The 27,221-nt window shown below is 52.3% G+C and overlaps 9 protein-coding genes across 9 annotated transcripts; 4 read left to right on the top strand and 5 right to left on the bottom strand.

The window, feature by feature from the left end:
• Positions 1 to 153: 153 nt before the first annotated feature.
• CORC01_01048 (uncharacterized protein) lies at positions 154 to 759 on the bottom strand (the record flags this gene model as incomplete). The annotated part of the gene is made up of 2 exons (XM_022612704.1): positions 154 to 333; positions 532 to 759. 2 exons carry the CDS (start codon positions 757 to 759, stop codon positions 154 to 156), a joined length of 408 nt encoding a protein of 135 aa, XP_022480865.1.
• Positions 760 to 4,722: 3,963 nt separating this feature from the next.
• On the top strand, positions 4,723 to 7,290 carry CORC01_01047 (FAD binding domain-containing protein; the record flags this gene model as incomplete). Its single annotated transcript, XM_022612703.1, has 4 exons — positions 4,723 to 5,024; positions 5,079 to 5,350; positions 5,409 to 5,779; positions 5,851 to 7,290. The coding sequence occupies 4 exons, from the start codon at positions 4,723 to 4,725 to the stop codon at positions 7,288 to 7,290; spliced, it is 2,385 nt and encodes a 794-aa protein (XP_022480864.1).
• Positions 7,291 to 8,435: 1,145 nt separating this feature from the next.
• On the top strand, positions 8,436 to 9,414 carry CORC01_01046 (metalloprotease; the record flags this gene model as incomplete). Its single annotated transcript, XM_022612702.1, has 2 exons — positions 8,436 to 9,283; positions 9,345 to 9,414. 2 exons carry the CDS (start codon positions 8,436 to 8,438, stop codon positions 9,412 to 9,414), a joined length of 918 nt encoding a protein of 305 aa, XP_022480863.1.
• A 3,835-nt stretch (positions 9,415 to 13,249) lies between these two features.
• Positions 13,250 to 15,064, top strand: CORC01_01045 (C-x8-C-x5-C-x3-H type zinc finger protein; the record flags this gene model as incomplete). Its single annotated transcript, XM_022612701.1, has 4 exons — positions 13,250 to 13,336; positions 13,454 to 13,597; positions 13,690 to 14,775; positions 14,876 to 15,064. 4 exons carry the CDS (start codon positions 13,250 to 13,252, stop codon positions 15,062 to 15,064), a joined length of 1,506 nt encoding a protein of 501 aa, XP_022480862.1.
• A 2,049-nt stretch (positions 15,065 to 17,113) lies between these two features.
• On the top strand, positions 17,114 to 18,181 carry CORC01_01044 (2,3-dihydroxybenzoic acid decarboxylase; the record flags this gene model as incomplete). The annotated part of the gene is made up of 1 exon (XM_022612700.1): positions 17,114 to 18,181. The coding sequence occupies one exon, from the start codon at positions 17,114 to 17,116 to the stop codon at positions 18,179 to 18,181; it is 1,068 nt and encodes a 355-aa protein (XP_022480861.1).
• Positions 18,182 to 18,555: 374 nt separating this feature from the next.
• On the bottom strand, positions 18,556 to 21,724 carry CORC01_01043 (uncharacterized protein; the record flags this gene model as incomplete). Its single annotated transcript, XM_022612699.1, has 7 exons — positions 18,556 to 18,569; positions 18,623 to 18,808; positions 18,874 to 19,107; positions 19,221 to 19,450; positions 19,537 to 19,914; positions 20,014 to 20,967; positions 21,678 to 21,724. The coding sequence occupies 7 exons, from the start codon at positions 21,722 to 21,724 to the stop codon at positions 18,556 to 18,558; spliced, it is 2,043 nt and encodes a 680-aa protein (XP_022480860.1).
• A 945-nt stretch (positions 21,725 to 22,669) lies between these two features.
• CORC01_01042 (uncharacterized protein) lies at positions 22,670 to 23,125 on the bottom strand (the record flags this gene model as incomplete). The annotated part of the gene is made up of 1 exon (XM_022612698.1): positions 22,670 to 23,125. The coding sequence occupies one exon, from the start codon at positions 23,123 to 23,125 to the stop codon at positions 22,670 to 22,672; it is 456 nt and encodes a 151-aa protein (XP_022480859.1).
• Positions 23,126 to 23,620: 495 nt separating this feature from the next.
• On the bottom strand, positions 23,621 to 24,744 carry CORC01_01041 (1-aminocyclopropane-1-carboxylate deaminase; the record flags this gene model as incomplete). The annotated part of the gene is made up of 2 exons (XM_022612697.1): positions 23,621 to 24,494; positions 24,563 to 24,744. 2 exons carry the CDS (start codon positions 24,742 to 24,744, stop codon positions 23,621 to 23,623), a joined length of 1,056 nt encoding a protein of 351 aa, XP_022480858.1.
• A 1,158-nt stretch (positions 24,745 to 25,902) lies between these two features.
• Positions 25,903 to 27,211, bottom strand: CORC01_01040 (TfdA family Taurine catabolism dioxygenase TauD; the record flags this gene model as incomplete). Its single annotated transcript, XM_022612696.1, has 2 exons — positions 25,903 to 26,793; positions 26,894 to 27,211. 2 exons carry the CDS (start codon positions 27,209 to 27,211, stop codon positions 25,903 to 25,905), a joined length of 1,209 nt encoding a protein of 402 aa, XP_022480857.1.
• Positions 27,212 to 27,221: the final 10 nt, after the last annotated feature.

The raw sequence follows: 27,221 nt of genomic DNA, 5'->3' as shown, positions 1-27,221 counted from the left end.
ATATGCTATAGATGGTATAGAGTTGAGCTCATTATATAGTTTAGACTTGGCGGGCATGTTGAGGTTGGTAGGGGGCGTATCGAGAGCGTCCTGAAAATAGAAGCCAGAATGGGTAGACATATCAAGCCAGGCCAAGTACCCCGAGTATCATGGTCATTTAGACACGACGATAACTACGCCGGCCCAATCTGAAGCGTCACACTGCTCCCCGAAAGAGGCACCGACTAACCACATCCTTTGTCGTGACGCAATCGAAACGCTCAACGTCCCCATCGTCACAGAGACACTGCCGGTAACGACGACCCCAAACGTCGCCATGCCCAAGTCTGCGTCCTGGATGACGTAGGTCTCGTATTCCACCGCGAGACCGAGAAAGATGAATCATACCCATGAGATCAAAGATCAAACCTCACTTGCCCAGTAATAAACGCCCTTCTGCCCCCGTCGAATCCCACGCCATCTCGCTCCCAAACGGAACCTCCTCGGTATCCCACTTTGCCGCGCGCGACCTCATGCCAGCAGACAACGCACCCGCCTTGGTCGGAGTGGAGGGAGAGGTAGTCCAGGGGGGAGAAAGTCGAAGGTGTCGCCGGCGGATTTGAGAGAGGCCTGGACCTGGGCGTTTTTGACCGGTTGGAAGTTGAAGTTCTTGGTTGTGAGGGTTTTATAGCCGCTGCTGAGGGCTAGGTTATCCTGGGAGAGGACGCCCGTGGAGAAGAGGCCGGTGGAGACGAGGAGTGTGCCGAGGGAGGAGACCATCGTAGCTAAGAAGGGTTTCAGAGACTACCTGCGCCTTTCTGGGAATTGAGGGTGAACCGGAACCTGTCGGTTAAAGATCTGAAGGATAGCTCATAAGAAATCCATCGGGGTTTGGTCTTATATAGGATATCCAACATGATAGCATGGGGGCCTCGGTAACGTGTATGATGAAGTAAATGCTGTGCCGTGAGCTGAGGGTTTCATTGAGACAAAAGACTCAATTGCAACCCGAGGCGCATACTGTAGCTCTCTGATGCCACCTCGGCTCCGGCATCGCACCACACCTTTACAGATGCGTAACGGAGCTTCGTCAACTAACGAACCTACCACACGTCGCTTTTGGCTCCTAGTCTCCGGATAACTTGGCTCGGGCCAGACGCCTGAGTGCGATATTTCATCGGACGGTAAACATAACTCTTTATAGCACGCTCGAGTTTTTGACATATAATGTTGTTCGCTTGCCTCAAGCTCACACACCATCTCATGTCCATATAACCTCAATTTAGAAGATCGAAGGTGGCTGGACGTGATTTAACATTTTATAAAGCCCGCATCCTTCTCCTAGCGCAGCAGGCTAGTCGGGTCAAACGCGGGGTATCAAAGGCCCGTCGCCCGTTGGATGCAACCATCAAAGTGGCCGGGTCTCACCTTGATTTGGACACAAACAGAGAGTGGCATTTGCTGTTTACTGAGGGTCTGTCCTCCAACGGGGGAATCAAAGTCCACACATGGTTCACGCCGGCTGCGCGGCACCATCATGGATTATAAGAGATTGTTCCGAGACTCACTGTATCATTCATGTATTGTATTTCCCCTACGATCAGTAAGAAGCTGAATTCGAAACGCTTCACAGTGCTGCTGACTCACGCCGCAGCTCGATTTCCTGTTCGTATATCAGACGGCTTAAGGTTGGAATGGGTAAATGCTCAAACTTTCAGCACCAAATCCTTCCACTACTAGTCTTCTGAGTTTAAAGTCTGGTATATTCTTTCGAATAGACTTCTACTCTCACCAATGCTTGATTTCCAAGCCGCGGTCGATTCTCATACTAGGTAGTGCCTGGTACGGATCAGCATTCAAACACTCGCATAGGCCTCGAACATATTGGTGATGCATACCCGGATATATCTATTGACTCATCGTTATCGCCGAGGTCGGTGTCGACAACGGGATACTACATTCACGGTACATGATTCGTGTGATCCTCTCGCGGCGTGGGGAAAATTCCGCCTCGTATTGGCACATGCTTATGACTCCCGACTTGAGTCTGCGCTGGGGCAACTTGCTGATGTGACATTGTCCAGACTTGGTACGGCGTTGGACTGTGTAATTGAAAACCTTCTCATCTTTCCAAATAAATCACAATAAGCATGAAAAAGAAGATCAAGCTGGTTTGAAGCGGACGCACGGAAATCAAGAGAGGGATCTTTTAACGACTAGAGAGCCCCCCCTCTCATTGGGGTTCTGGAGGAGATCGACGTTGCACCGAGCCTTAAGAAGAAACTACCTCAACAGTACTGTGCCCGGACCTCGGGAAACTAGCCGATAGATAAAAATCGATTCAACAAAACACTTTCAATCGGGGTCCTAAAGGAATGCGCGAATGTGGGTATTGGAACCGAAGGGGATATAGTTGCGGGTTTGCACACCGCAGGCAGCAATGAGACCATACTTCTCCACTAACGTGGGGGACTTGACTAGTCGGAAGTCGACACGTCGATAGAAGCATTTTATAATGACATGATGGGATAGCAAAGATGGGGGTTGCGTTCATTAGGGAGATTGCGAGTTCGAAGAGCTGATGGTGGCTGCAAGTGTCTGAAGGAACCAGACCACAAAACAATGAGACAAATTGTAACGGCATCGGCTGGTCTCTTATTGCTTGTAAATTAGCATTCCAGTCTTTTTCGTCGAGAATATCAAGTGAATTTTGAGAATTCAGCCTTCATTTCATATCTGCATAAAATCCTCGCTCTTTCGTGTCTCGTCTACATGTCCTTTTCAGCTAGGGGCTCAATGCGTATAATTCTATTTATAATATCTCAATGACTTGAACAACTTGGACGTGGCCAAATCGATACATGTCAATGGCCATGTTTTGAAGTTCGACTTTGAGTCTACAGAGTGATGAAAGAAAATCTGATCTATTTCACTTGGCCTCGGCTGCGAGCGCCTTGCCGTATGATGGCTTCGTGGGGAACCAAACCATCACGAAGTCTCATTTGGCGGGAAGTCACCTGCTGATCTGCCACAGCAGTTGCGAACTATATGTCTCAACTGCAACCCATAGTTTTGCTGAAAGGTTGCGGCGCCTTCAAACTCATATCCCTAAAATCCCAATATTTGGGCTTTTCGGGCTCTCATCAACAAGGAACTCCTATTCCCTCGGCTACCTTTGAGCTATGTCTCACACGTTTCTCCACAATGACTGGAGCAAGTGGACACGATCAAGTTGAATGGTACACTTGAGAAGCTACAGGAATGATGCGAATACGAGATCAAGTAATGTGAATGGAGGTAGGTATTGTGCCAGGAACGTAGTTATTTGAACAGCATGTACTATTACCTGACTGACCAACCCATATCATAGGCAAGTTTCTAGTTTGACTCTGCAGGTACATGTAGGAATGCCAAGTCTCGTCGCACCCCGACTGTCCGAAATATGCCTATACACCTGCAATCGACAACGGACCTCTTTGCCTTTTCATCACACCGGCGATCTAGTTCCGGGGACTAGAGCGGACTTTGAACAGCTGGGAGGCCTTATGTATCGTCTTAACGCATAAAAAGCTAGAACAGTGTCGATTCATCACCGTCATCAGTTTCATTGTGACCAAGGGCTACTTTACAGACATCTAGGTCTCCAAACGGACGGGACTGCAAGCTGTTTCTATAGCTACCCTAACCGCTCCGGGGTTTCCCCGAAAGTCCTTCGAATGTCAACGTAGGACCTGGCCCGCAGTTGCTTACCGTGGGGCGGCCCGGCCACTGGTGACGGGCAATTCTCCGTGCCCAGGGTACAGGGGATCCCCGCGTCGCGGACGTATCAGCAGTCATCACACGCGACCATCATCCTGCACCGCTACATTGTACACCACGGCTGGCTGCCTAGCCTCCTCATTCAATGAATGGCTGGTCAACGATTAAGGGTCTTGCGCATCTGGACCCCTGGAGGGTTGCTCACCTATGCTTAAGAGTACCCACTCGATCGCGATTCACTGGCCCATTGGTGTAAATCACTTGCCGTGCGTTCCATTTGGAACAAGGACGGGCGGCCGCCGCAGCGAAACCTGCTTGTCACCGAAGAATCCCAGTGGAGAACGAGAAGAGGCTTATCGCTTTTTGATCGTGCCGCTTATTACTGGGAACACCCACCCGTCGGAGGGCTGGCAGGTGGGTTTCGCTTGCATTGCTCTCAAGAGTCGGCTACATAAGGATCCGATTTGCAACATGCCAAAGATACTGTAGCGTAGACTGCTTACGCCTTGAAGATTAATTTGAGTCAATTCAATTGAAACGGCGAAACCAGAACTTGAAAGCCCAACTGTGAGTTAATTTTCTCTCTTTGGCAAAGAAGTGTCTATTTCATTCTTCAACCCCGGCGTGGGGCCGATCTGATGGGTTTTGCCCGATGCGTTTTAACCTCCGCCTCGGTTCCGAGCTGCCTGCCACGGAACAAGACGATAATCAAGAATTCCGTCAACTTCACAACTCCACCATCGTCTCCAAACCCTTTGAACAATACGCCAAGAGTCATTATCGCCACCTCGGGTCGAGTGCACTATCATGAAGTCCGTGATGGAGCTGCTGCAGTGTATAAACCGAGCTGATGCAAGCCGCCGGCGTCGTCAATTTCTGAAAAGCGGACATGCTTTTTTTTTTCTACAAACATTTCAGAACACAAAAGCCCAAAGTTTGACTTCACTTTTGAGCCCAAGTCACTGACGACATACTCCAGTCGTCATGCCTTCCAAGGACTTTACGGTTCTGATCGCCGGCGGTGGCATAGCTGGCTTGACCCTGGCGAATCTGCTCGAACAGGTGGGCATCAACTATGTGATCTTGGAGGGGTATCGCGAGATGGCGCCCCAGGTTGGCGCAAGCATCGGCATTCTGCCAAACGGTTCCCGCGTTCTCGATCAGATTGGACTCTACGATCAGATCAGACAACTCATCGACGAGCCACTTTTCAGGATGTCCCTGTGCGACGCCAAGGGTATTCCGACGAGTGAGTATCGCGGCGTTGGCGAGCAGATCAAACGACGGTGAGGAGAAGTGTTAACAAAGAATCTTAAGGCATTTTCTCACATCTAGCATAGGCACGGGTACGAGGTTGTGTTTGTGGATCGGCAAATGATTTTGGAAGTCTTGTGGAAAAATCTAAAGAACAAGGACAAAATCCTCGTCAGCAAACAGGTTATCCGGGTCTCTCTCGAGCCATCCAAGGTCAGAGTCGAGACGAGTGACGGCCAGTCCTACTTGGGCGACATCTTGGTGGGTGCCGATGGCGTTCACAGCAGAGTCAGAAGCGAGATGTGGCGGCTCGCCGACACCATGGAGCCCGGCTACATACCTGCTTCTGAAAAGACGGGTAAGAAAGACTGGCGAATTTGATTCCTTCACGGTGCAGGACTGACAGCCAATGACAGAATGCCTGCCGACGGTCTACAAGTGCATCTTTGGCATCTCCATCATCAAGGACTGGGAGGACAGCACGGTGCAGACCAACTTCAACAAACACTTCTCGTACCTCGTCATCTCCGGCCCTTCCAACAGGGTCTACTGGTTTCTTTTCGTCAACATGGGCTATACGCACTACGGCCCCGAGCTCCCCAAGTACACAAAGGAAGACGAGGCAAAGCTGGTCAAGGAGCACCAGGACGATAACATCATTGAGAACTTCACCTTCAAGGACCTGTACGCCGCCAGGATCTCGTCCGTCCTGACCCCGCTGCCAGAGTACGTCTTCAAGAAATGGCACTTCAACCGCATCATGACCATTGGCGATGCCGCACACAAGGTGAATACTGCTCCTCACCCACTTCTCACGGCCGCCCTTTCATTCAGCCTCGAAAATCTAACAAGCCTTAGCTCGAACCTATTGCTGGCCAAGGGGGAAACAGCGCCATCGAAACAGCAGCGGTCCTGGTAAACAACCTCACGGAAGCCCTCAAGCAGAATCCATCAGGCATCACGACGGAGCAGATCCACAACGTCTTCCTGGCAACTCAGAAGAAGCGAGAACCGCGCGTCTGGCCGCTCGTCCACGCCTCGCACAAGGAACAGCGCTTCGCCGCAATGGAGAACCCTCTTCTGGAGTTCGCCAGCCGCTACGTCGTCCCGAGCCTGTCCATTGACGAGAAGCAGGGGCCCTGGAGCACAAATGTCGAGGGTGGCCACAAGCTCGACTTTTTAGACGTGCCAAAGAGGCCGCGCGCGCTTCCCTTCCTCGACGAGCTTCCCAGCCGGAAACTGGACTTCTCCGGGCTGCCCAAGCTCGTGGTGGGAGCCGCTCTCGCCGGCATCTTGTTCCTGGCGCAACGGGTTCTGGTCATCGCTCCCGAGGCGGCGAGCGGCGCCAGTTTTGTGGGCTACCCCCTGAAGACGGTGTATACCGGTAATGCCCAGATTGATTCGGTTCTCTCTCTTCTCTCCTGGGCCTTCTCCGAGGCAACGTCTGGTCCTGACCCGAACATGAGGCTCCAATGCCTGTACTTCTTGATCAACCTTATGCCAATCATCTACATTTGGACAGTCGAAGGCTACCGCAACGGGAGTCAGCTGTCTCTTGTATCCTGGCCGTCTCTCTTCGCCGTCTACCAACTGGTCGGCATCGGGAACATCGCACCGCTGTACTTTCTCATCAGCCTGCACACAACCAGCAGCGAGGTCTACACCCGTCCCACAGGGCGACCGATCCCATCAACCGTCGCGAAGGCGCTGATACCAGCCCTCTGTCTCGGCTACGCCATACCCACCGCCCTCATGTTCATCCAGTACGGCGACAGTGTTGCCCAGCAGAACGCCATCGCCTTCTGGCAGCCCTCTCCACTCTACGTCTCGCTGCTCACCTGGACCTTCTCCGGCCTTCTCCGGATCGTATCGCCCACCAAGTCCCTGGACTGGGAAATATTTGAAAAGAAAGACCAGGGCGCGTTGCAGACCGGCTACACGCTCGCGTTTGCCATCACCGCCATCACGCACGTCTGCGCCCTCGCGTACGCCGGTCTCAGCCCCTCCGTGTCTCTGTTTGACACCTTTCTCGACTTGCCGAGCGTCGCGTCCATGGCCCTGGGCCACAGCATTGGCGGCTTCTGGAAGTACGACATGCTCCTGTGTTTCGGCGCCGTTGCGATCTGGTGTTTATATACCGTCTACGAGCTCCGTCGGCTGGGTTATGTTACGACGCGGGCCGCGATCGGGGCTGCGGCGGCTACTTTGCTGGGTCAGGTTCTCGTCGGCCCGGGAGCGACTTATGCGGGACTCTGGGCGTGGAGGGAGAACGTCATTGCAGGGCTGGTGAAGGATTAAGAACTTTTATTGCACAAAGACTGGATTTTATGAGTTTGGATTCGATCTTCGCCATGGGAATGTTGTTTAATGGACGACTTGGGCGGCATTGAATCCTAGGAGCTTTGCAATTATCTTGTGTGCTCTGTATCAAGACCTATCGGATTAGAAGTCCAATTCGACCTCGAGTCAGGTCAAGCGCAGGGACCACCAACAGTTCGCGATATCAGCTTCAAACTAATCGGCTAACCTACGGTTAGAACCTCTCTTTTACAACCCACGTAGAGATATCAATATACAGTCAATTGACCCTTCGTCACCCCTCGGAACTACGGTTCGAACCAACTACCCTGTGATACGAATACCAACAAGACCCGAGACCGACGTCCTCGGCTTAGGTTTGGTAGCTACCCGCAATGTCGCCTTCTATGAATCATGATCGGTTATGCTTATTGTGGAAGGTGGTCCTCAAAGTGTAAGGATCAACACCTGATTTGCCGGAAGCGTGGTAGATGATGGGGTTGTCGGCCGCTGGGGACAGGGTTTCCGGCGTGTGTGACTGTAAATAGAAGCATGAACCGACTCAAGTGCACCTCCAACGGGGTTTCATACGTTAGCTCAGTGAATTGACAGGGAGGCTCCACTGCAAGTACCGATTCTTTCTTCTTCGCCCAATTTCATGGCCAGTCCAGAGGCAGTACTTACAGATCTAAAAGGCGACATTTCCTACTACCACTGAGCCTCTTACTCCACTACCTTCCCACTAACTTTATAACAAATACATTAATTAAAACTAATAAAAGAAAAAAAAAAAGGAATTAACGATCTTTTTTTTGTAAAAGTTTTACTTATAAATATAAGTATTGTGACTTTACAGGGCTGCCACCGGTTTTGGTAAAGTCTGCTGCAGGTATCGCGCTAACAGATAAAACCCCGTTGGAGGTGCACCCAATTGCATTCTAAGCTAGGCGGGCATGTGAGCAATACGAGGAAAGTGGATAGTAGATGTTGATTTTCTAAATTGGTGTGCCCAGCCAAGAAATCGAGGAGCGGAGTTTTGAGTTAAAAGCTGGTTGTGCCGGACCGCGTCGTACAGACGGCATCTTAAGATGCTTCTCAGCGTCACAGACATCACCACCGACAAGATATAGAGCAAATTGGTCGAGATGAAGGGACTCATTCTCGGACTCGCCTCGCTGAGCCTCGCCAGCGCCGTCCCTCGCGCCGAGCAACCGGCCACACCCTTCCGCCGGGGCTGCCAAGTCTCCGACGACGGCGCCGTCCAGGATTCTGCCACCGTCCAATTCACCGGTAAGACGACGACGACGACGCGTCGTCAAACATATCCCGACAACTTCACCGTCGACGTACACTTCCACATCGCTAGCACCGAGGCCGAGGCGGACCTCGTTACCGACGCCATCATCGACGCCCAGTGGAAAGTACTCCACGACACCTATGCAAAGTACAGCATCAACCTCGTCCTCAACTCCACCGACCGCATCGTTGACAACCTGACGGGCTCCGCGTTCCTCATCAACGAAGGCGGATCCGCCGGCTGGGTCTTACACCAGACCGAGTACAACGCCTACCTCAAGGCCTCCCGCAAGGGCGGCTATGACGCCCTCAACCTCTACTTCTTCAGCAGCTACTCCCCCGGCGCCACAGGTTACTGCGAGTTCCCCACCGTCCTCCCTGGGAACGGCACAGACAACCTGATCTTTTACAAGGACTCGTGCAAGATCAGCGCCAAGACGATGCCCGGCATCACCGCCGAGCAGGGTGCCTTTGAGACCTGGAATCTCGGCCACCCCGCCATTCACGAGACGGGCCACTGGTTCGGCCTCAACCACACCTTTGCCGGCGGGTGCTCTGACACGCTGGGCGATTTCGTCGCGGATACGCCGGCGCAGAGAACCGATGTGTACGGCTGCCCTGCTGATTCGGACACGTGCCCGGATCTGCCGGGTCTGGATCCTATCCACAACTTCATGGGCTACACGGACGATGTTTGGTGAGTCTGCTTTTCGTGTTTGCAATTCCGGGTGCTGTCTTGCTGACTGAGCTTATAATAGCACGAACGAGTTTACTCCTGGACAGAAGGACCGCATGTTCTCGACCTTCTTTGAATGGAGAAGAAAATAGGATGGTGCTGTAAACACTTCATTTTCTTAAAGCGTAATGTAATCAGCAAAAAGTTGGAGACAAGTTATTCCACCGCATTGGGATGCGAGAATCCTGCCAGGAAAAAATATGTACGTCACATGCTGCCGACCCTGAGTCCAAATCAGTTAGCGGAAGTTGTAAATATGAGAATTGAAGAATGCGCTGTCGATGAAATCTTTTCGACATCAAATCGACCTAAGCTTAAGTGCTAGGCGGCAAACTTGAATGCGTCCCCTCATCCCCCTTCAAGAAAAGCCAAGTCCATAATAGCATTGAAAATCTTGGTAGTCCGTGGTGTCGGTAGTGGTAGAAGAATGGCGCCGCTGCTTTCTAGATTCCTCTCAATTCATCATCCAATTCTCCCCAAACGTGACTGGTTGGGCTTGAAGCGCCTCTTGGGCTCCTTCTTGCGGTGTCCGAGAGAAATAAAGCACATCTTGACAGTAGAGGCTTATAACGCTATGTGTGTGTGTGAGATCCGAGAGATGGTGATCGAGGCTTTTGACCTTTAGATGTTGGAAGCCGATGATTCGGGTAATAAAGACTGTCTGCACGTGACGTGAGTTGCACTAGGACTTTGTTGAGCGCTTGGAAGAGTTAGCAATTGTCCTTCAAAAGTCTTAGGCGAGGCACTTGCGTGGTGCTTTTATACGCGTCTTAATTCAACGTAACGTAGTGAATCACTGCTCCACGGCCTGGTCAGTTGTGAATTCGTTGACCGGACTAAAAAACGATGTTAGTGATAGGATCGTCATCTTGTATGCTGATGCAGTCAGACTGTTTACCCAAGTAATATGAGCAATGATTCAACCTGTCAGGTCAGAAAAACACTTTAGCACGGTGGATTGCATCAAACTTGCAACTAGCTAGTTTCCAAAGCGGATTTCTTCAGCAATTTCGCAAGTTTTGTAACACAGGCGGAGGGACATACAGCCCTGTACTTCGGTGAACAGTTATTGATTGAGTTGATGAAGGCTGTCACGAGCCTGGGCAGTATCCCTACTGCTTGAGTACAATCAAGCAACAAGTGAGGGACTTATAGTCAGGTGCTTTTTGAGCAACGTCAGGTTCTGGTTGAGCACGTGGCCAAGTTGGCAGGTGTCCTAGTTCCCAATTTTGCCTACCTTATATCCGTGGGCTAGCCCTCCCCATTCACAAAGGTGCCTGTGTGCGTTTCTTTACATCTACATTAGCTAGCAACTCTACGCCGAATAGGACCTTATACGATAGCATCACCAACACGGAAAACCTTGGCGCGACATGACAGTGCCACCTTGGAAATCTTGAACACTCCGGGAATCCAGGTCTAGAAAACACAAGTGGAGTCGTACCTAGGTACTGAGCTTGTCGATAGATAACTGGTATTTTGAGCCACGATTGCATGAGAATTCATTAATGAGAGAAATCATGCTATCTAGCGTGTAGAGTGAAACGAGTGTTTCCTATGGGCCGTGACACTGAATTCATTTATTCGCTAGATCAAACAAACCAGAATGACCGTCAAGTACCAAACATGATTTTTATTAAAGACGTGATACTGGTCTTGGTGCTTTGACGAAGACAGAGACCTGTCGGTACGCATACTGCTTCCCGTTTCTAACCATCTTCTCTCGTATGGTCCCCCGACCCATGATTGTCCAGGCTTTCCATCTTCAGAGCAATACTTCGAGCACAATATCAAATATCTACCGTGGCTCACGATGTCGTCTAACCGCTCTGCTGGGATTGCCGCGCGAATGACTGCTGCCAGAGTGTCTGAAACACATTGTGAACGGCTGTATGTAGTCTTTTTGTAGTTTGAGCTGAGCAGTCGTAAACCTCGAAGGCTGGGAGGCGATTGTCAAAGAAACTTTTCGTCGGCCGTATTGAAGCGTATTGAAGTTGTTTAGTTTTTGATTAGTAGAAAGGCATGTTTGAGCAAAGCCTTTTGGACTGGTAGTTTTTATGTTCTTTCATGCAGCGAATTCACTGCTGGTGATGTGAGCTAGAGTCATCCGCTAGAGTATTCATCTAACGAGCTTGAGCATTCACTTGATCAATGGTCGACTTCTTGATTCAAAGCCTCTTCAATTTCCTTTGCTGATTCACAACTTTGTTTCTGTTGATCCAATCCACATTGTATTCTAAAGTAACTTTATCCGCCTAGACTTACCTTGAGTCCAATGAATGGAAATATGATTCATATACTTTACCCAAAGGGTAGGTAGTCTCGCTCAATATATGACTTGCAAATTCGGAATTCTCATTGCAAACCCACAACATCCAGACGCCCAATCAATCGACATAAACATTTCAGACTCCAGTCTGTACGCCCTCCTTCCGCTCAGACAATCAAACCTACGCAGCTGGGGTTTTACTCTCAAAAGTATGGAACAGTAGAAGGCACAGGAGCAGAGGGAATAATCTTTCAGGACTCATTAGATGCATTACTAGGCAACAGGGCCCAAAATTTAATTGAATCTGTCATCAATAGTTGTTATCGGTCAATAAAACTATTTCGCCGTTATCAAGATCCAGCTGACACTTTACTAATGCCCCATTGTTCTTTGATTAGTGAAGCTGACCGACTATTAATACGGTCTGGTGTCTGCTGTGTTACCAGCAGGGGATTTGATGCCCCTTGTATTCTGACAAAAGATCAAACAAGCTTGCAAGTGGCAGTTTGCAGATCGATAGAATACTTTTCTTCACCTGGGTTGATTGATCAGTTCCATATGAAATGTCGGCATAGTATAATGAGACTCAGGTGACATTAGATGAGCCAAAACACCGGGGTACGTGCGGGGTACATGGGTACTTCACCACCTTCGCTACTAGCTAAGGTTAGTAGGGAACCTCGCACTAAATCCTAAACAGCTTGTTGGCGACTAGAACAAATCGAACGGTGTTGCAATTAGGAAATCCCGGCAATCGGCAACGATTAGAATAACCAGCAAAACCTCAGCCTGTGAGGTTTTCAGCTGGTCGATTATACAGAATATCATTGTTATAATTGAGAAATACTCCTAGTTGTCGCTCCAGTTCTGATCGTGGCTCATCCAATGTGGGCCTGTCCAGTGCACCAATGAGGTGCAGCTTTCCTAGCTGTTGACACACTAACAGACAACTTGGGTAATTTCATGGGAAGGTCGAGAGTTTATTCCCGAAAATTCTAGAAACGGGAAACTGTTCTAAGCTCAGTAGAATGCCGCAAGTCATCTCATTCCCTAGGTTTGCCTAGACTTTGGGAAGACCCATCATAAAGCTCGGACGGCACGACAAAGTGGGAGACTAAGCACGGACAAAACAGGGCATGCCACGTTTAGACAAGACATGTAGCCGCCTCTACAGGTCTCCACCGGCAGACAAACAGACTTACGGTCAAAGTTTCGGACATATGCCTTGATGGCCAGCCTAACCTCTCAATAAAGTATGCCACATCTTGTGCTTGTTATGCTTTTGATAAGTTTTGGCTGGAACATGGCTTGAACATGATCTGAACATGTCCAGGGCAGTAAAGGAGGGGACCCCGTGCAGGGTTCTTTTAGCCCTTCGGGGGGTTTTTCTTGCCCCAGAACAATCGCTGCCCAGCAATCTGAATGGCCTTCGGGAAGCTGCGGCCCCTAGTCGGCCCCGCCTGAGACGCTTAAGTAAGGATATCTTTCCCCGGGCCTGATCTCAAAAACTTCATCAACTTCACCTTACCCCCTCCAATCTCACCCCCTCCTCATAGACGGCGCCGCATTGCTCGTCCATCAAAACAACACTCAATAGCAGATAAAGGCGAGAGCGGGGCTGATAGATTGAAACTCCGAGGCCCAACTCGCAGCGGAAAATGGACGAAACGGATGATTTATCGCCATACATGCAGCAGCTGGAACTCTTCCGCCGCAATGATTTCACTCGTGATCAGATGATTCAGGTGAGATTGAGCCCCGACGACGCCACCCCCTCGCGGGTGTCTGATGAGGGCATTCGCGATGCGTTTCCGTACTATCCCATATATTACCAGGCCGGATGACTGACCTGAACTGCCTAGGACCTACTTGCTCGTCACGGCCAACTTCAGCAAGCTTACCGCGACAAGTGCGATGATTACAATAATGAGCGTGAATCGCGTCGGATGTGGCAGACCAAAGCCAATAATCTGGGAAGGGACGTAGCTACTCTGAACAAGGCAAATGTACGTCCACTGCCGCCCCCTAATGGTGATTCGTCGAACCGTTTACCTCAACATTGAAATAGAAAATGGGAAGAGACTAACTCGCCAAACAGGAATCTAATCCATTCGTATTTGTTATTATTGATGGCGACGGTGCCATCTTTCAAGAAGCCTTACTGAAGAAGGGCGCCGAAGGAGGCGCCGAAGCCGGTTATCTGCTGTGGACTGAGATTAAGAACTACGTTACCGAAGCCTACCCAGAGGCCGCCATCGAAGACTGGAACATAATCGTACAAGTGATCCTCAACATGGACGGTCTCGCAAAGAAGCTCCACTCCTCCGGCATCATCCCGTACACCTCTACAGAACGAACCCTTACCGAGTTTGGGCGGGGCTTTGGCCGCGCGCAGCCTCTATTCAGCTTCATCGACGTCGGCGCGGGCAAGGAGTCGGCCGACCACAAAATCCGCGAGATGCTCCGCGTCATGGTCCGCATCACCCAGTGCAAGCACATCTTCTTCGGCCCTTGCCACGATAACGGATATCTCCCCGTCCTGGAGCCGTATAAGCTAGACGATAAGGTGGCTTCAAAGTTCACCCTCATCGAGACGACGCCGGCCGAGGAGGGCTTTAAACACCTCAAGTTCCAGAGGGTTATATTCAAGTCTGTCTTTATGTCAGAAAAGCTCCCCGACAGGTTCCAGCGACCGAGCATTACGAGCATGCCTCCTCCACCCCCACCCTCGTCGACCATCACCATCCCCACCGCCGCTAAGCCGCCGACCGGCCCGGCTCACACCAACTCGGCCAACAACGGCGCTCCGCTGAGACCGGCGGCAGCAGAGCCGTCCAGCGTCGCCAGTGTCGCCAGTCCGACCTCCAGCGGCCCTCAGACCCCCGTGTCTTCGTGGTCTACATTGACGCGGGTCTCGACAGCGCCCAAGCCCATTGATATCTTTTCTACAAAGAAGGCACCGCAGCCGAAATACTACCTGCTGAACGCCGATAGCCAGCGCATCGACGAGCCCCTACCCAAAGTCGACCCCATGATAGAGAAAAGGTTCAACGCGCGCATGACGGAGACGGGCAAAAAGTTTTGCAACAACTACCACCTCCACGGCGAGTGTAAGAACCCAAACTGTACCTACATTCACGGTGATAAGCTCAGCGCTAGCGAGTTGGTCCTATTGAAGCAAAAGGTGAGAGACTTTGGATTTCCCCCGTTCCCCTTCCCCCTTTTTTCCAATCCATCTTCGGTCTTTCCTTTGCAATTCGGCTAACATGACGATACACGCGCAGTCCCGTGGGATCCCGTGCAGCATGGGTTCCGAGTGCGACGACATTAGCTGCACCCTCGGCCACCATTGCAGATGGCTCAAGGATTGCAACCACAATTACTGCCGCTTCCAGGGCTATCACGACATCAGTCCCAAACCGAGGGTCAAAGTCTTTGAGGATGGGAGTATGAAGATTATCGACAAGCTCTGATATAAAAATCGCCCATAAATCATTCATTTTAAAAAAAAGAATTAGTAGTAACGACTCAGGGTCTACTGAACAAACAGGATCGCGACTGGATACTTGTTGGGAAGAGATGCCAGAGGCAGGGAGAAATTGTGCCCATCGATCTAGGATATGACAAGGTAGGACAATCAAGACATGAAGGCAGCGGAAAGTATGAGGGAGGATATCGCTCTTTTGCGTCTAGCAGCATCGGCGTGACAAAATGCAAAAAGCAGGATTAGCAATACAAGATGCGGGACATCCACCATTCCCTTCCTGTTCTTCCATCTCTTCGTGGCAGAACCCCGTGAACATTGACTTTGACGGCCAACAGAGCCTTGCAAGCTGAGTCTCTAATCCCCGAGGAGCCCAGGACGTAAGATGGATCCCAGACTGCATTCTGAACGAGCAGTGCGTGAGAATCCAAGCACCTGCTACACACACAAACACACACACACACATACTGCGCCCAATGTGGAAAGAAAGGCAAGACACATGGGAATTGTTGCCTAAAAATATGTATGTGGCCGTGTCAAATCGAATGCCCAGGCGCGATATGCGGCCTCGTACCACAAACCCCTCTTTCCAACCTGGAAGTCCCATCCTGATTCGTTGAGGCGCCTCATGTAAAAAGGGTACATGTAGGCTTCTGCAGCTGACGCCTTAGCTCCCTTCCTGACGCGCATGTCAGCAAACATCCGGCGCACCTCGATGTATCCTTTTCCCATTGTTCCCCAACGTTTAGGTCACAACGAAAACCAGAAATGAGGTGGTTTCTGTCACGGTCCGTTGGTTTTGCTTCTCCTCAATTTCCCCATGGGCTATCCGCCTCTGGGGATTAATCTTAGAAAGCCACACCACATGCAATGACCGTGAATTAAATGTACTGGAGCATGGTAGCTATCAACAATGGCATTTGGAGTAGGCTGGTTGTGTATTCATTGAGCTTTTTCTCACAACGTTCAATCGAGGACACGCATGTGCCGCTACCCCAACCTGTGTATTTGGAGGCTTGGTTATTCAGCAAAACGGAGACGCTGAAACGGCTAGCTAGGGACCCTAAGACACTGGCAGTGACTTGTGATTCGGATCGTATGTATGCAGCCATCGAATCATTTAACCTGTGATGTGATACATGACGGCTCGGTAGATTAGCATCACATGATCCTGCGCCAGTCTCATGAGAAATCGAAACCCTTTGCCAACATCCAACAAATAAAGAATCAGTGAATTCGGACACTAGATTTCCCCTGGCATTTGAAAGGCCTCCTTCTGATAATTGCAAAGTCAAACGTCCAGGATCAAATGTCATTTGATGAGTGGTAATTATTATACGCGGTAGACTAGATTCATGGACAAAAGCCGGAGAGAAGCACTTCGATTGCCACCAACACCACCATAGAAAAGCTTGGATAATGCGAAATCAAGAACGAGGGCGAGCACCTTTTCCCGCTTCTAGTGCCGTATCCGATGACCCGGCTTACCTTCCACGAGCCCACTAAGCAAGTCTTCCGGGCCGGTATGGACCCACACCGGAGCACAATGACGCCAAACTTCGGAAGCGCACGATCTCCCCGGTGGGTCATCGCGGAGATAATGCGCACTTCCCATTGGGTTTCGGCACCCATCTGTGCTTCATGCGGGAGGTCTGCCATCTCTTAGCCACCGCGAAACTGGAGATTCCGCCGTCAGACGATGGCCACGACTTACGACTCTACTTTTTCAGTCTTGAAAGGGTGATCGAGACCGACCCGGGACATCTCGCACTACACGTCTCTCACACGTCATGTTTTCCGGAGTTCTCGGGATAGGCGGGCGTCGCTCCGTGGAAAGCCATCAGTCATTGTTGTGAGGAATGAGAGATCCGATTTTGTATAAAAACCAGTCGACGATGCTCCAAGCCATGAGATTCTTTTCCGTCTCAGCAGAACACAGCATCGCAGTCAAGACATTTCAAACAAACACGTCACAACTCTCACATTTTGAATCTCATCAGTTTTCGCCCAACAACACCAGCCCACCACAACCATCAAAATGCTCGGCAAGATCGCACTCGAGGAGGCCTACGAGATGACCGGCATGGAAGCCAAGTCGCAGTACGAGGCATCCCTCTACATCGATCCCGCCGACCGCGCCCGCTACATGCGCCAAATCAGCGACATCAACAACGAGCGCGTCAAGCTCGCCGACGCCCACGGCATCGGCTACACCATCGTCTCCCTCACCATCCCGGGGATCCAGGGCATCGCCGACCCCGTCGCCGCGGAGCGCCGCGCCACCGAGGCCAACGACTGGGCCCACGCCCAAATCAAGCACAACCGCGCCAAGCTCGGCGCCTTTGCCTGCCTCTCCATGCACGACCCCGCCCAGGCCGGCCGCGAGCTGACCCGCTGCGTGACGGACCTCGGCTTCCACGGCGCTCTCCTCTGCGACTTCCAGCATGCCGGCCCCGGCGGCGAGACATACAAGTTCTACGACCAGCCCGAGTACGACGTCTTCTGGGAGGTCGTCTGCGCGCTCGACGTGCCCGTCTACATCCACCCGGCCGCCCCCACCGACATCGTCCTCGACAAGCTCTACGCCCAGCGAAAGTACCTCATCGGCCCGCCCCTCTCCTTCGCCAACGGCGTCAACCTCCACCTCCTGGGCCTCATCTCCAACGGCGTCTTTGACCGCTTCCCGAAGCTGCAAATCATTGTCGGCCACCTGGGCGAGCACCTCCCCATCGACCTCTGGCGGATCAACCACTGGTTCGAGGACGTCAAGAAGCCCATTGCCAAGGACGAGGGCAACGAGCACCGCATGTGTAAGAAGACCGTGTACGACTACTTTAGGGACAACATTTACGTCACCACCTCGGGCAACTTCTCCACCCGGGCGCTCAAGTACGTCGTGGACGAGATTGGCGCCGACCGCGTGCTCTTCTCCGTCGATTACCCGTACGAGACTATTGAGATGTGCTCTGCTTGGTGGGATGGCCAGGCCGAGGAGGTCAAGGAGGCGGTGGGCGGCCTCGAGAACTACCGCAAGATTGGCCGTGACAATGCCAAGAAGCTGCTCAAGCTGGGTAACTTCCATGACTCTGAGGCTCCTGTGTCTTGAGAGAGACCTGTATTTGAGAGAGACCTGTATTTGAGAGAGACAGATTGTATTAGCATCGTGATGACAGACTTTTTGGCAGCCTAAATTGATAGTTGCGGTCTTTGATTCTCGATTCCTCAGCTTTCCGTCGGCGCCCATGTGTGATGTCGGTAATGGCCAGGAGCGGGCATTTGAAAGCGGGCATCCACGTCGTTCCAATGTTTGGCTCCAAATATTCTCTTGAACTCTTTGTAACGGCTATCGTATTCATCGTTAGAACTCAAATCCTGCGAGAAATAGCAACACAGTCGCACTTGGTATGGATTCCTTTGATCAATAGAGGCCACCGTCGTGCAGTGCCTTGTCGGATCTAAGCATTTAATTGAAAGCAATTGCTAGTTGGTATCGACTGGTGCTGTTCAGAACGCTACTGAAAGAGTAACCAATTGATCGAATCTATACCCTGCGTATTGAACCAGCTTTCGTTGAGTAAATCAGAACTCAGAAAATCGCCAAAGTCCTGTGCCAGAGGCGTATGGCTCATACCAGGCCCAGAGCTGAACGGGAGCAAGAGATCATCGCCTCCTTGCTCGAGACTCGGATTGCGTGTTGCTACTTGCCAAGAGAAAATCAAGTTAGCCTTCTGCTCTTTCACATTCCAACCTTTATTAGCAAATCGAAAATCTCTCTCTCTCTCTCTCTCTATTTCTTACCATTGACGTCAGGGCCGCAGGGCGCCTCCCGCTGGGCAACCGCAGCCACGACGGATGCGCGCAATTTCTGCAAGACTTCGATGCCTCGGCTGGCAGAGGCGACGTGCTTCTTGTGAAAATCAAATATACGCAGAGCTCGATCCCACGACGATTTCGCCGGCTCCGTCTCAAAACTGACGTGGAGATCGGGGCACAAGGTAGCGACTACCAGAGTAGAAGCTGCGGCGAAAGTGACTGTTACGCAAGGAAAAGGGAAATTGGCATTAGCCACCAAACATGATCCGTTCTGGATAGGAAAGATGGAGTGGGGGAGAAGAAAGGTTAAAATAAACTACGTAACCACGTACAGAGGAGAACATGCCAGGCCGAGTTCTGTCTGACACTGCCCAGCTTCTCGTACAGCTCTTGCAGCACGCCGTGGGCCGTCGAAAGGCAGAGAACGTTGGCCGAGTGCCCTAGACTCTCTCGGAGTGTCGGAGGCATGGCACCCGGTGTGGATGATGTCCCTGGTCGTCTGCCGTGCTTTGCTTCGGCTAAGAGCAGCGGACGCAGTAGCAGAAGACGAATCCATAGGAGTCTGGGTGACGCAGTCAGATCTCTTATCGAGGTAAATCAGGGAACAGGGGGGGTTGGGGTGTGTCTGTGGGATCTCCTTGCCTGGACTTGAGGATGTTTGCCTGCATCTGCAAGCAACCGCGGAGATTCTCGTCCAGCTGAGTCAAATTCGCGTCTTCTCTCAGATAGGTCGGGAAGGAGCTGCCAAGGTCGTCGAGTTTTGATGAGAGCTGTAGGACATCGCTGAGTGAACTGGGTCTCTGCTCCAAAGCAGAGTCGCCATCGGTGTAAAATCTGGCGAGAATGTCACTGAGAACGTCGAATAGCGCAACGGAGTGTATGAAGAAAGCCAGGTATGATGGACGTCTGGGCGGTTGCAGGCCCTCAGAGGTCTCAGACAAGTGCTCGTCGTCGATGGCTTCCGGCGGTGGGACAGAGTACTGCCGAGACATGAGAACCGGCCTTCCAAAGGTAGTTGCCGTGAGTCTTGAAGTCTTGAAGGTTAGCTAGTGAAATCACCCAGATCTAGGCAAATGGTGTCGAAGGGACGGGGTGGAAGGGGGGGGGAAGAGCACGCATGCCTACCTATCCAAGGTAAGGCAACAGTGCCAGACGCGTCGCCTCATCTCTCTCTTGACTTGGCTCTCCGACGTTGCCCTGTCCCCTTGGGAATGCAAGCCGAGACCCTGCGCGACTCGCAGCGCGACGCCGACCGTGTTCCAGCAGCGGTCCGCGTGTTGCGTGTAGTGTAGATAGATCCCCCTCAGCAGCAACAGTTGCACGACCTGCAGCGAAGAGTGGTCAAGCGTGTCGACTGAAACGAGCTTGACGGATTGCTTATAGAAGCTCTCCGCCAGGCGGACTTGCTCCGAGACCGAGACCTGGTCGGTCCGCTGACCGCCAAGAGCCAGCACGATGCTCAACGTCGCGTGGAACACAACGTCGGTGTGATCTCGCGCGGGAGGCCGGCCTCGAGATGGCTGCCACACCGCTTCGAACGAAGCAATGAAGGAGGGCCGGTGTAGTATTGGGAAGACTGGGTGGACGAATTCCCAAAAGGAGTGGAGGAGGCTGTCGGCGAGCCATCTCTCGGGCAGCATCACAGGATCCGGTAGGGGATCCGGACTCTTGGGCTGTGTCGTCGTCGTCGAGAATCCGAGCACCGTAGGGATGGTGTCCTCTGCCCCCAGATCAGTTGGCTCCTCTGGACTCATGCCTGTCGAACTTTTCGGGCCCGCGGCCTCCGTCACCAGTTGTAGGAATGAGATGTTGGACGAAGGGCCATATATGACATCACCCGTGTTGTGAGACGGCGTTGAAGCAGATTGAGTGACATATGTTGTTGAGACTTGGTCGGCCGGCTGGGGACCTGGCCCGGAGGCTCTTGTGCCAACAAGGTTAGCTGATCCGGCGCCGACCGGGTGGGGCACAGGGATGGTTCCTGACGATTCCGGGCCGGGAGGCGGCCGACCGCCAAGAACTTGAGGTGCGGGCGACTCTTCCAACCGCTCCAGCCTCCTTGAGAGCTCGGATATTGTCCTACAAGAATTATTCAGCATTACTCTCATTTCTCTTCTTTCGACGCCGGAGGTGAAAGGTTAGACGGGCCTTACGGTCTTGATGACGCGTGCAAGACGGACTCTTGATATGTGCACCGTTGCTGCCAACCTTTGTTCCTGCACGGAGAACACGCCGGGCGCGCTCCGTCGCAGCCGGACTTCCGGGCACGGCATGGGTTGCAAGCGAGTTGCGTTTTCCGCCGTTTGCGCGGCGGCAGCTGCATCGACGTCGTTGGCATGGCTGGATTGCTGCTGAGATTTTACTCCCTAGTACATACCTTACCCAAGTGCCAACCGAACGTGTACCCTTGAGCTTGGGAGGACAGGAGGGGTGTTGGTGTTCCACTTTTTGTCACCAACCACCTACTGAGGTAATGCTTTATGACGCAGATCTTGATTACCTAAGTAACTGGGTAGCTAGCTTCCTAACTTCTGTGCTTCTGTGTCTCTGGCAGGGCGACATGAAATTGGGACTTGGACGTCGCTGAATATGGTACATATAGCTGGCCTTTGCTTCGAATGGAGGCTTAGATTGATCTAGGAGTAGCTGAAAAAGGTCTTTTCAGATCAGGTATAGGGCCCTGGGGAAGGGGAAGGCTGTATCAGCTCTGCCGAGTAAAATCGGCGTCGGATGATTTGATTTTGAGGCAGGATCGCTTGGGGGTGATTGACGATGATGAGACGCTGCACCGTTTGCACTCGAGCTCCATGGTGGGCTCGGTGCCGCCAGAAGCCATATTTGTTTTGACTATTTTCTTTTTCTTGGCGGAGGAGGGGAATGTTCAATGTCTTCAAAAATAGCAGAATTTTCCAGATACCGTATGGTGTTTGAGGCAAGGCGGCAAAATTGAGGATTTTCAAGTTCGCTTCGCTGTGGGTAGCGAGCAATGTTGCAAAGCTTGCGCAAAGGCAGTGTTTAGGTTGGGGTTTGGGATTAACGTGAACTGTGGACGGTGTGTGGGAAGTGAGACTTTGTGTTGTGAAATAAATTATTTGTGATGAGTTTGGCCCGATTGATAGGGTAGGGTCAATCGTTGAGGTGAATTGAACTTTTTGAACAAAGGCGAAGTGGGCAATTCGCCCTCCTTCCTCGTTGTTTATTTATCAAGGAGAAGGGTCATTACAGACTTTTTGTGAGTCAAAGGCAGTTGCGATGGTGATTTGGGATGAAATCAATGAAATCGAAAGTTGGTGACCGTAAAGTGTCAGGAAGGGATGAAAACATGCAGAAAGGACGACTGTGAGCTTGTTGGTCAAGTCATCTAGGGTCTTGAACTTGGTTCTCTAACAGTCCTTCACAGCGTGAGGATGGGGAACCCTCAAATGATCAAGCTCTCCCTATTTGGTGATATATTCAAGATGGTCTTGCAGTTGCCCATACTTCCTTGGATGTGTACTAAGTATCTCCCCGAGGGGATATCTCAGGAAGGAGGAAGTGCTGTTATCAAGTACTGGTTGCACAGACTACCACAAGGGGACCCCACATTCCACCGTGAAGCCTACCTTATCCTAAGTCCATGTCCCAATGTAAACTTCACGTTCTATATTCATGTTCTAAAGCCCTTTCCGGTGACTCTCTGCCTTCTCCTCCATTAGAGAAGAACAAACTAATATTGGGAATTGTCCACCACTTCCCCAAGCATAGCCTCATAATCGATGGTCGGTAGTACACCCTGAACCGTTCAGGCACCCTGGTCATCTTCCGCACCTGTACAGCGATAGGTATTTGTCATTGGCGTTTGGTTGATGTAGTCAATAGTGTCCCTGAGCCGGACAGCCTTCTCTTTCTCCTCCCTTTCCTCTTGACTCTCGCTCAAGGGCTGTAGAAGAGTCACCCACTTTACCCTGTCGTTTTTGCAGGTGGATCTTTGTTTCTGTTGGCTGTCCCTGATCTGATTCCGCAGACTCTTGTGGCATTGCAGAAACGTGTTTCGCTGCTGGATGTCAAGGACCTTTTGATTCTCGTCTGAACCTAGGTCTGTGAGATGACGTGAGCTCTTGGTTGCGAATAGAGATTTGATCGTCTCCCAGAGTGTGGTCATTATGCAGTAGTTGCCCTGCAATTTGGTGGTGATGGGTGTACTATCCATGTCTGTAACAGCACGAACAGAGCCTCCGACGCGGCTACTCCAGAACATTTTGTGTGTATTGTTGAGACACTCTAGCGACAGTTGCAAACAAGTCAATAACCTCTTTGAGCACGATGAAAAGTGTACAGAGGAAGGCAATGTCCCAAAATGCTTATTTCTGGGAGGTGAATATGATTGGGGTCCGACGTTGCGAACAGTAGTTGATGTTTAGCAGTTGATTTTCTTAAAGTGTCGACTTGATAAACCGGGGAACGGCGATTGATTGCTGCTGTGCTGCAGAACGTTGTTCTCGAATGTGGACGTCAGCGGGAATATATACTAGTTCAAACCTCTATTCGGAGATAGGTGGATGTTGAACCGTGGGGATGGTTTTCAGGACATGGTAGGTGTTGCGTTACATGAACCTTGCTGGATAAACTCTACTCTGTCTCCGAACAAACACAGGAAAAGAGTCAAAATGAACTAAAATGGGGAAATGAACATGAAAGGGTATTATATTCTTATTTAAACTTGAAAAATCCATCATGAGACATCGAACCTCGGTTACATGCCAGAGTAGGCGTTGAGCGCCAACTGGCCACCCAAGTGCGCGTACAAAACATTGCTACCGGCAGGAATCTCCTCATTCTTGATGAGCTGCATCATACCTGCCAAGCTCTTGCCCTCGTACACGGGGTCGGTAATGAAGCCCTCGGTGCTGGCGCCGAACTTGATGGCGTCGATCGTGACCTGGTCCGGAACGCCGTAGACGCCGCCGTGGAAGCGGTCGTCGAGGATGATGTCGGCCTCGGTGATGTCGCCCTCCTCGAGACCAATCTTGACGCCCGTGTTCTTGGCGATGCGCAGCACCTGGTCAAACGTCTGCTTCACCGTCGCCGACGCGTCGATGCCAATCACCTTGCGCTTGCGGGAAGGAGAGGAGGAGGACCCCCCCGCCTTCTTCTCGGCGAGCTTGAAGCCGGCCACCATGCCCGCCATGGTGGACCCCGTCACGGCGCAGACGATGACGGTGTCGAAGAAGACGCCGAGCTCCTTCTCCTGGGCCTCGACCTCGAACGCCCAGCGGGCGAAGCCGAGGCCGCCGAGGGGGTGGTCGGAGGCGCCGGCGGGGATGTAGTAGGGTTTCCGGCCGGCGGCGACGAGCTCTTCCTTTAGGTTGGCGAGGGTGTTTTTGTGCTCGATGCCGAATGTTGAGGGGTCGAGGCGGACGTCGGCGCCCATGAGGCGCGAGAGCTGGAGGTTGCCGACCTTGTCGTAGACGGGGTCCTCCCAGTCGACCCACTTCTCCTGGACGAGGGCGGCTTTGAGGCCGAGCTTGGCGGCGACGGCGGTCACTTGGCGGGTGTGGTTGGACTGGACGCCGCCGATGGAGACTAGGGTGTCGCAGCCCTGGGCGAGAGCGTCTGAGGCGAGGTATCTGGCTGGTTGTTAGACTTCATTTGTGAAATTTTACATGTATGATGTATAAAGGTTGAATGAGCTTACTCGAGCTTACGGGTCTTGTTACCGCCGTATGCCAGACCAGAGTTACAGTCCTCACGCTTGGCGTAGACGTTGACCTTTCCGCCCAGGGCGGCGGATATGCGGGGGAGGGGCTCGATGGGCGAGGGGCCAAAGAGGAAGTTCTCGCGAGGGATGCTCGCAAAGGGTTCTGGGAGGAGAGCCATACTGGGCGTTTTTTTTTATTGAAATGTGTGTCCGGAAAAGGGGGGTATCAAGTGGCGAAAGGAAGTAATAGGGGAGAGAGTGAATCATAAAAAGAAAACATTGTACAAGAAGGTGAGGATGCTCGTCTTTAATAACAAGTCGTCGATTGCCTCGAGGACAGCGACGTCGGATGGGTTCGAGGGCAAGACGCGGGCTGACTCGAGTGGGCTCAACGCGGGCGGGTGGATAAGGTAAAGGGGACGGGCAACGGTCCGCTGCTATCTGCGGCGGAATCGCGGGGCAGTTTAGCGATAAGAATGATTGTGCCTGGCTGGGCTTTACTTGATTCAGTCAAGGACAGTCTGATTATTGGCAATTGTTATTGTTTTGTGGTGGAATTATGAAATGCTAATTTTGCTGACTTGTTCAAGTGAGGTCGGACTCACTCTCACGATGAGTTTACAACATCGCGTCGAGACAAGCAATAGGTACCTGAGAGACGGAAGCTGCGCAGAAGTACCAGACTGCACCTCCGTCAGTGGCGTTCAGGGGACCTTTCTCTCCCCTGCGTTGAAGACGACTGCCCCGCCGCGGGGTCATTTCTGATGGAAGTGGGATGGAAACTACCCCGCCAACGAAACGAGCGGAAAACTGCGGGAAACTCGGGCAACTTTGACCCCGCGGAAAACTTCGCCAAACTTGGCCGGACTCACCGCAGTCGCTCAGTCCTCATCTCGTCGCATTCCAGCTCTCTTTCATCGCAGCAATCACACCAATTTCCCGCTGGAGATATACGGCATTCCGGAAAACTGCTCATCTCTCTCACACAGTCTCCCACTCTCACATTCTCCCAGGTCTCTCGCTTTATCGTCTTGAGCTCGCTTATGCGCTAAAAGGCCTCACTTTATGCTTCGTCTTCTCATCCCATGATGGCCTCATTCTTGGTTCCAGATTTTTTATTTTTTTATTCATGTCTGGCAGCTCAAAGCTATGTCTGTGGAAGATTTCTATGCGGCTATCTCGCCGATCTCCCCTTGAAGCAGTTCATCCGTCTCGTCTCATTGCGGACAGGCCACATGCTATCTTCTCTCCATCCTCACAACCAACGCTCTAAATACAATGCATCAAAGCTAACCCAACCCCATCAGACCCAAACCCTGGTCCGTCTGCGAGGTCCTCTATTCGGCATCCAGCGGCGCGCGCGGAGGAACATTGTTCACCTGAATGCCGCCGCGCTTCAGCTCCTTGCTGTCGGGGAACGGCAGCACCCACCCGCCCTCGATTTCGGGCGTCGAAAGCCACAAGCGGAGCAGGTGGCGACGCGGCGCCGGGTGGGGGTGGTCGACGTACGCCGTCCGCGCGTGCAGCAGGTGCGCGTTGCTCAGGAACTGGATGTCGCCCACCTCGAGAATCATGTGCAGCGCCAGCTTCTGGCACGTGTCCTCGAGCGTCCTGAGCGCGTGCTGCTGCTCCTCGCTCAGCGGCGGGATGACGCCCTTGTCCGAGAAGCGCGTCAGGGACCGCACGTAGTAGGGATCCCACTTGCAGTACACGCGGCGCTGGCCCCCGTTCTCAATGTAGAAGACGGGCTGCTTCGTCCACTCCTGCTGGCCTTCAGATACCTCGCCCTTGCGGTCAAAGTACCAGATGGGCTTGGTGAGGGTCTCGGCGACGTCCGGGTGTGCGCGTTGGAGCTCGTTCCAGACGGCGTGGATGCTGACGAGGTCGCTCTCGCCGCCCTCGGCGGAGCGCTGGACGCAGAGGAGGCCGACGAGGTCGCCGTCGTCGGCGTGGAAGAATTGGCGGGCCGTGGTGCGGTAGATGCGCACCTTGTCGATCTGGGTCGGGTCGTCGCCGACGTCCTTTACGTGGCCCAGCACGTGGCCGCGGCCGTTTTGCGAGACAAAGTAGCCCAGGTAGGTGCCGAGGCCCATGTAGCCGACGGCCGTTTTGTGAGGGCCCCATTCGTTGGCCGGGAAGCCTTTGAAGAGCACGAAGCCCTTTCCGTCGATGAGGTCCTTGCGGAGGTCGGTCAGGCGCTTTCCTAGTGTCGGGAGCGGGAAGTTGCTCTGGTGTTTTGCGTTAGTACGTACGCTCGAGTGAATGACCTTCTCTCTTTTCTTTTTTTTTATCTTTTTCTTCTGCTCATTCTTTTCTCTTGCTACGTACCTTTGAAATACCGGTCAGAGGGGTGTTGCTGGCGATAAAGGCGTCTGATGTGCGGCCGAGCTCCTCGACCTCTTCGGGAGTGAAGCGGTGCGTCCACTTGTCGGGCTGCTGCTCAAACTCCTCCTTGTGCCAGACCGTCGGGCCAGAAATCTCCTTGGGGAACTCGGCGTAAGGCTTGAGGGCCTCGTAGATGGGGTTGTGCTGTCCCGAGGTGCGGATACCATCGGGGAAGATGTTTCTGGGAGCATCGTCGTTCTTGCCCTTCCAGGGACCCTGGGAGGGCTGGACTGGCTCGTCAATAAGGGCACCCGGCGCCATGTTGTGAAGA

This window comes from Colletotrichum orchidophilum (assembly GCF_001831195.1).
Source record: "Colletotrichum orchidophilum strain IMI 309357 chromosome Unknown Scaffold_5.1, whole genome shotgun sequence".
In the NCBI taxonomy this organism is placed as follows: domain Eukaryota; kingdom Fungi; phylum Ascomycota; class Sordariomycetes; order Glomerellales; family Glomerellaceae; genus Colletotrichum; species Colletotrichum orchidophilum.
The sequence above is the reverse complement of the archived record's forward strand: the minus strand, read 5'-3'. Positions and strand labels throughout refer to the sequence as shown.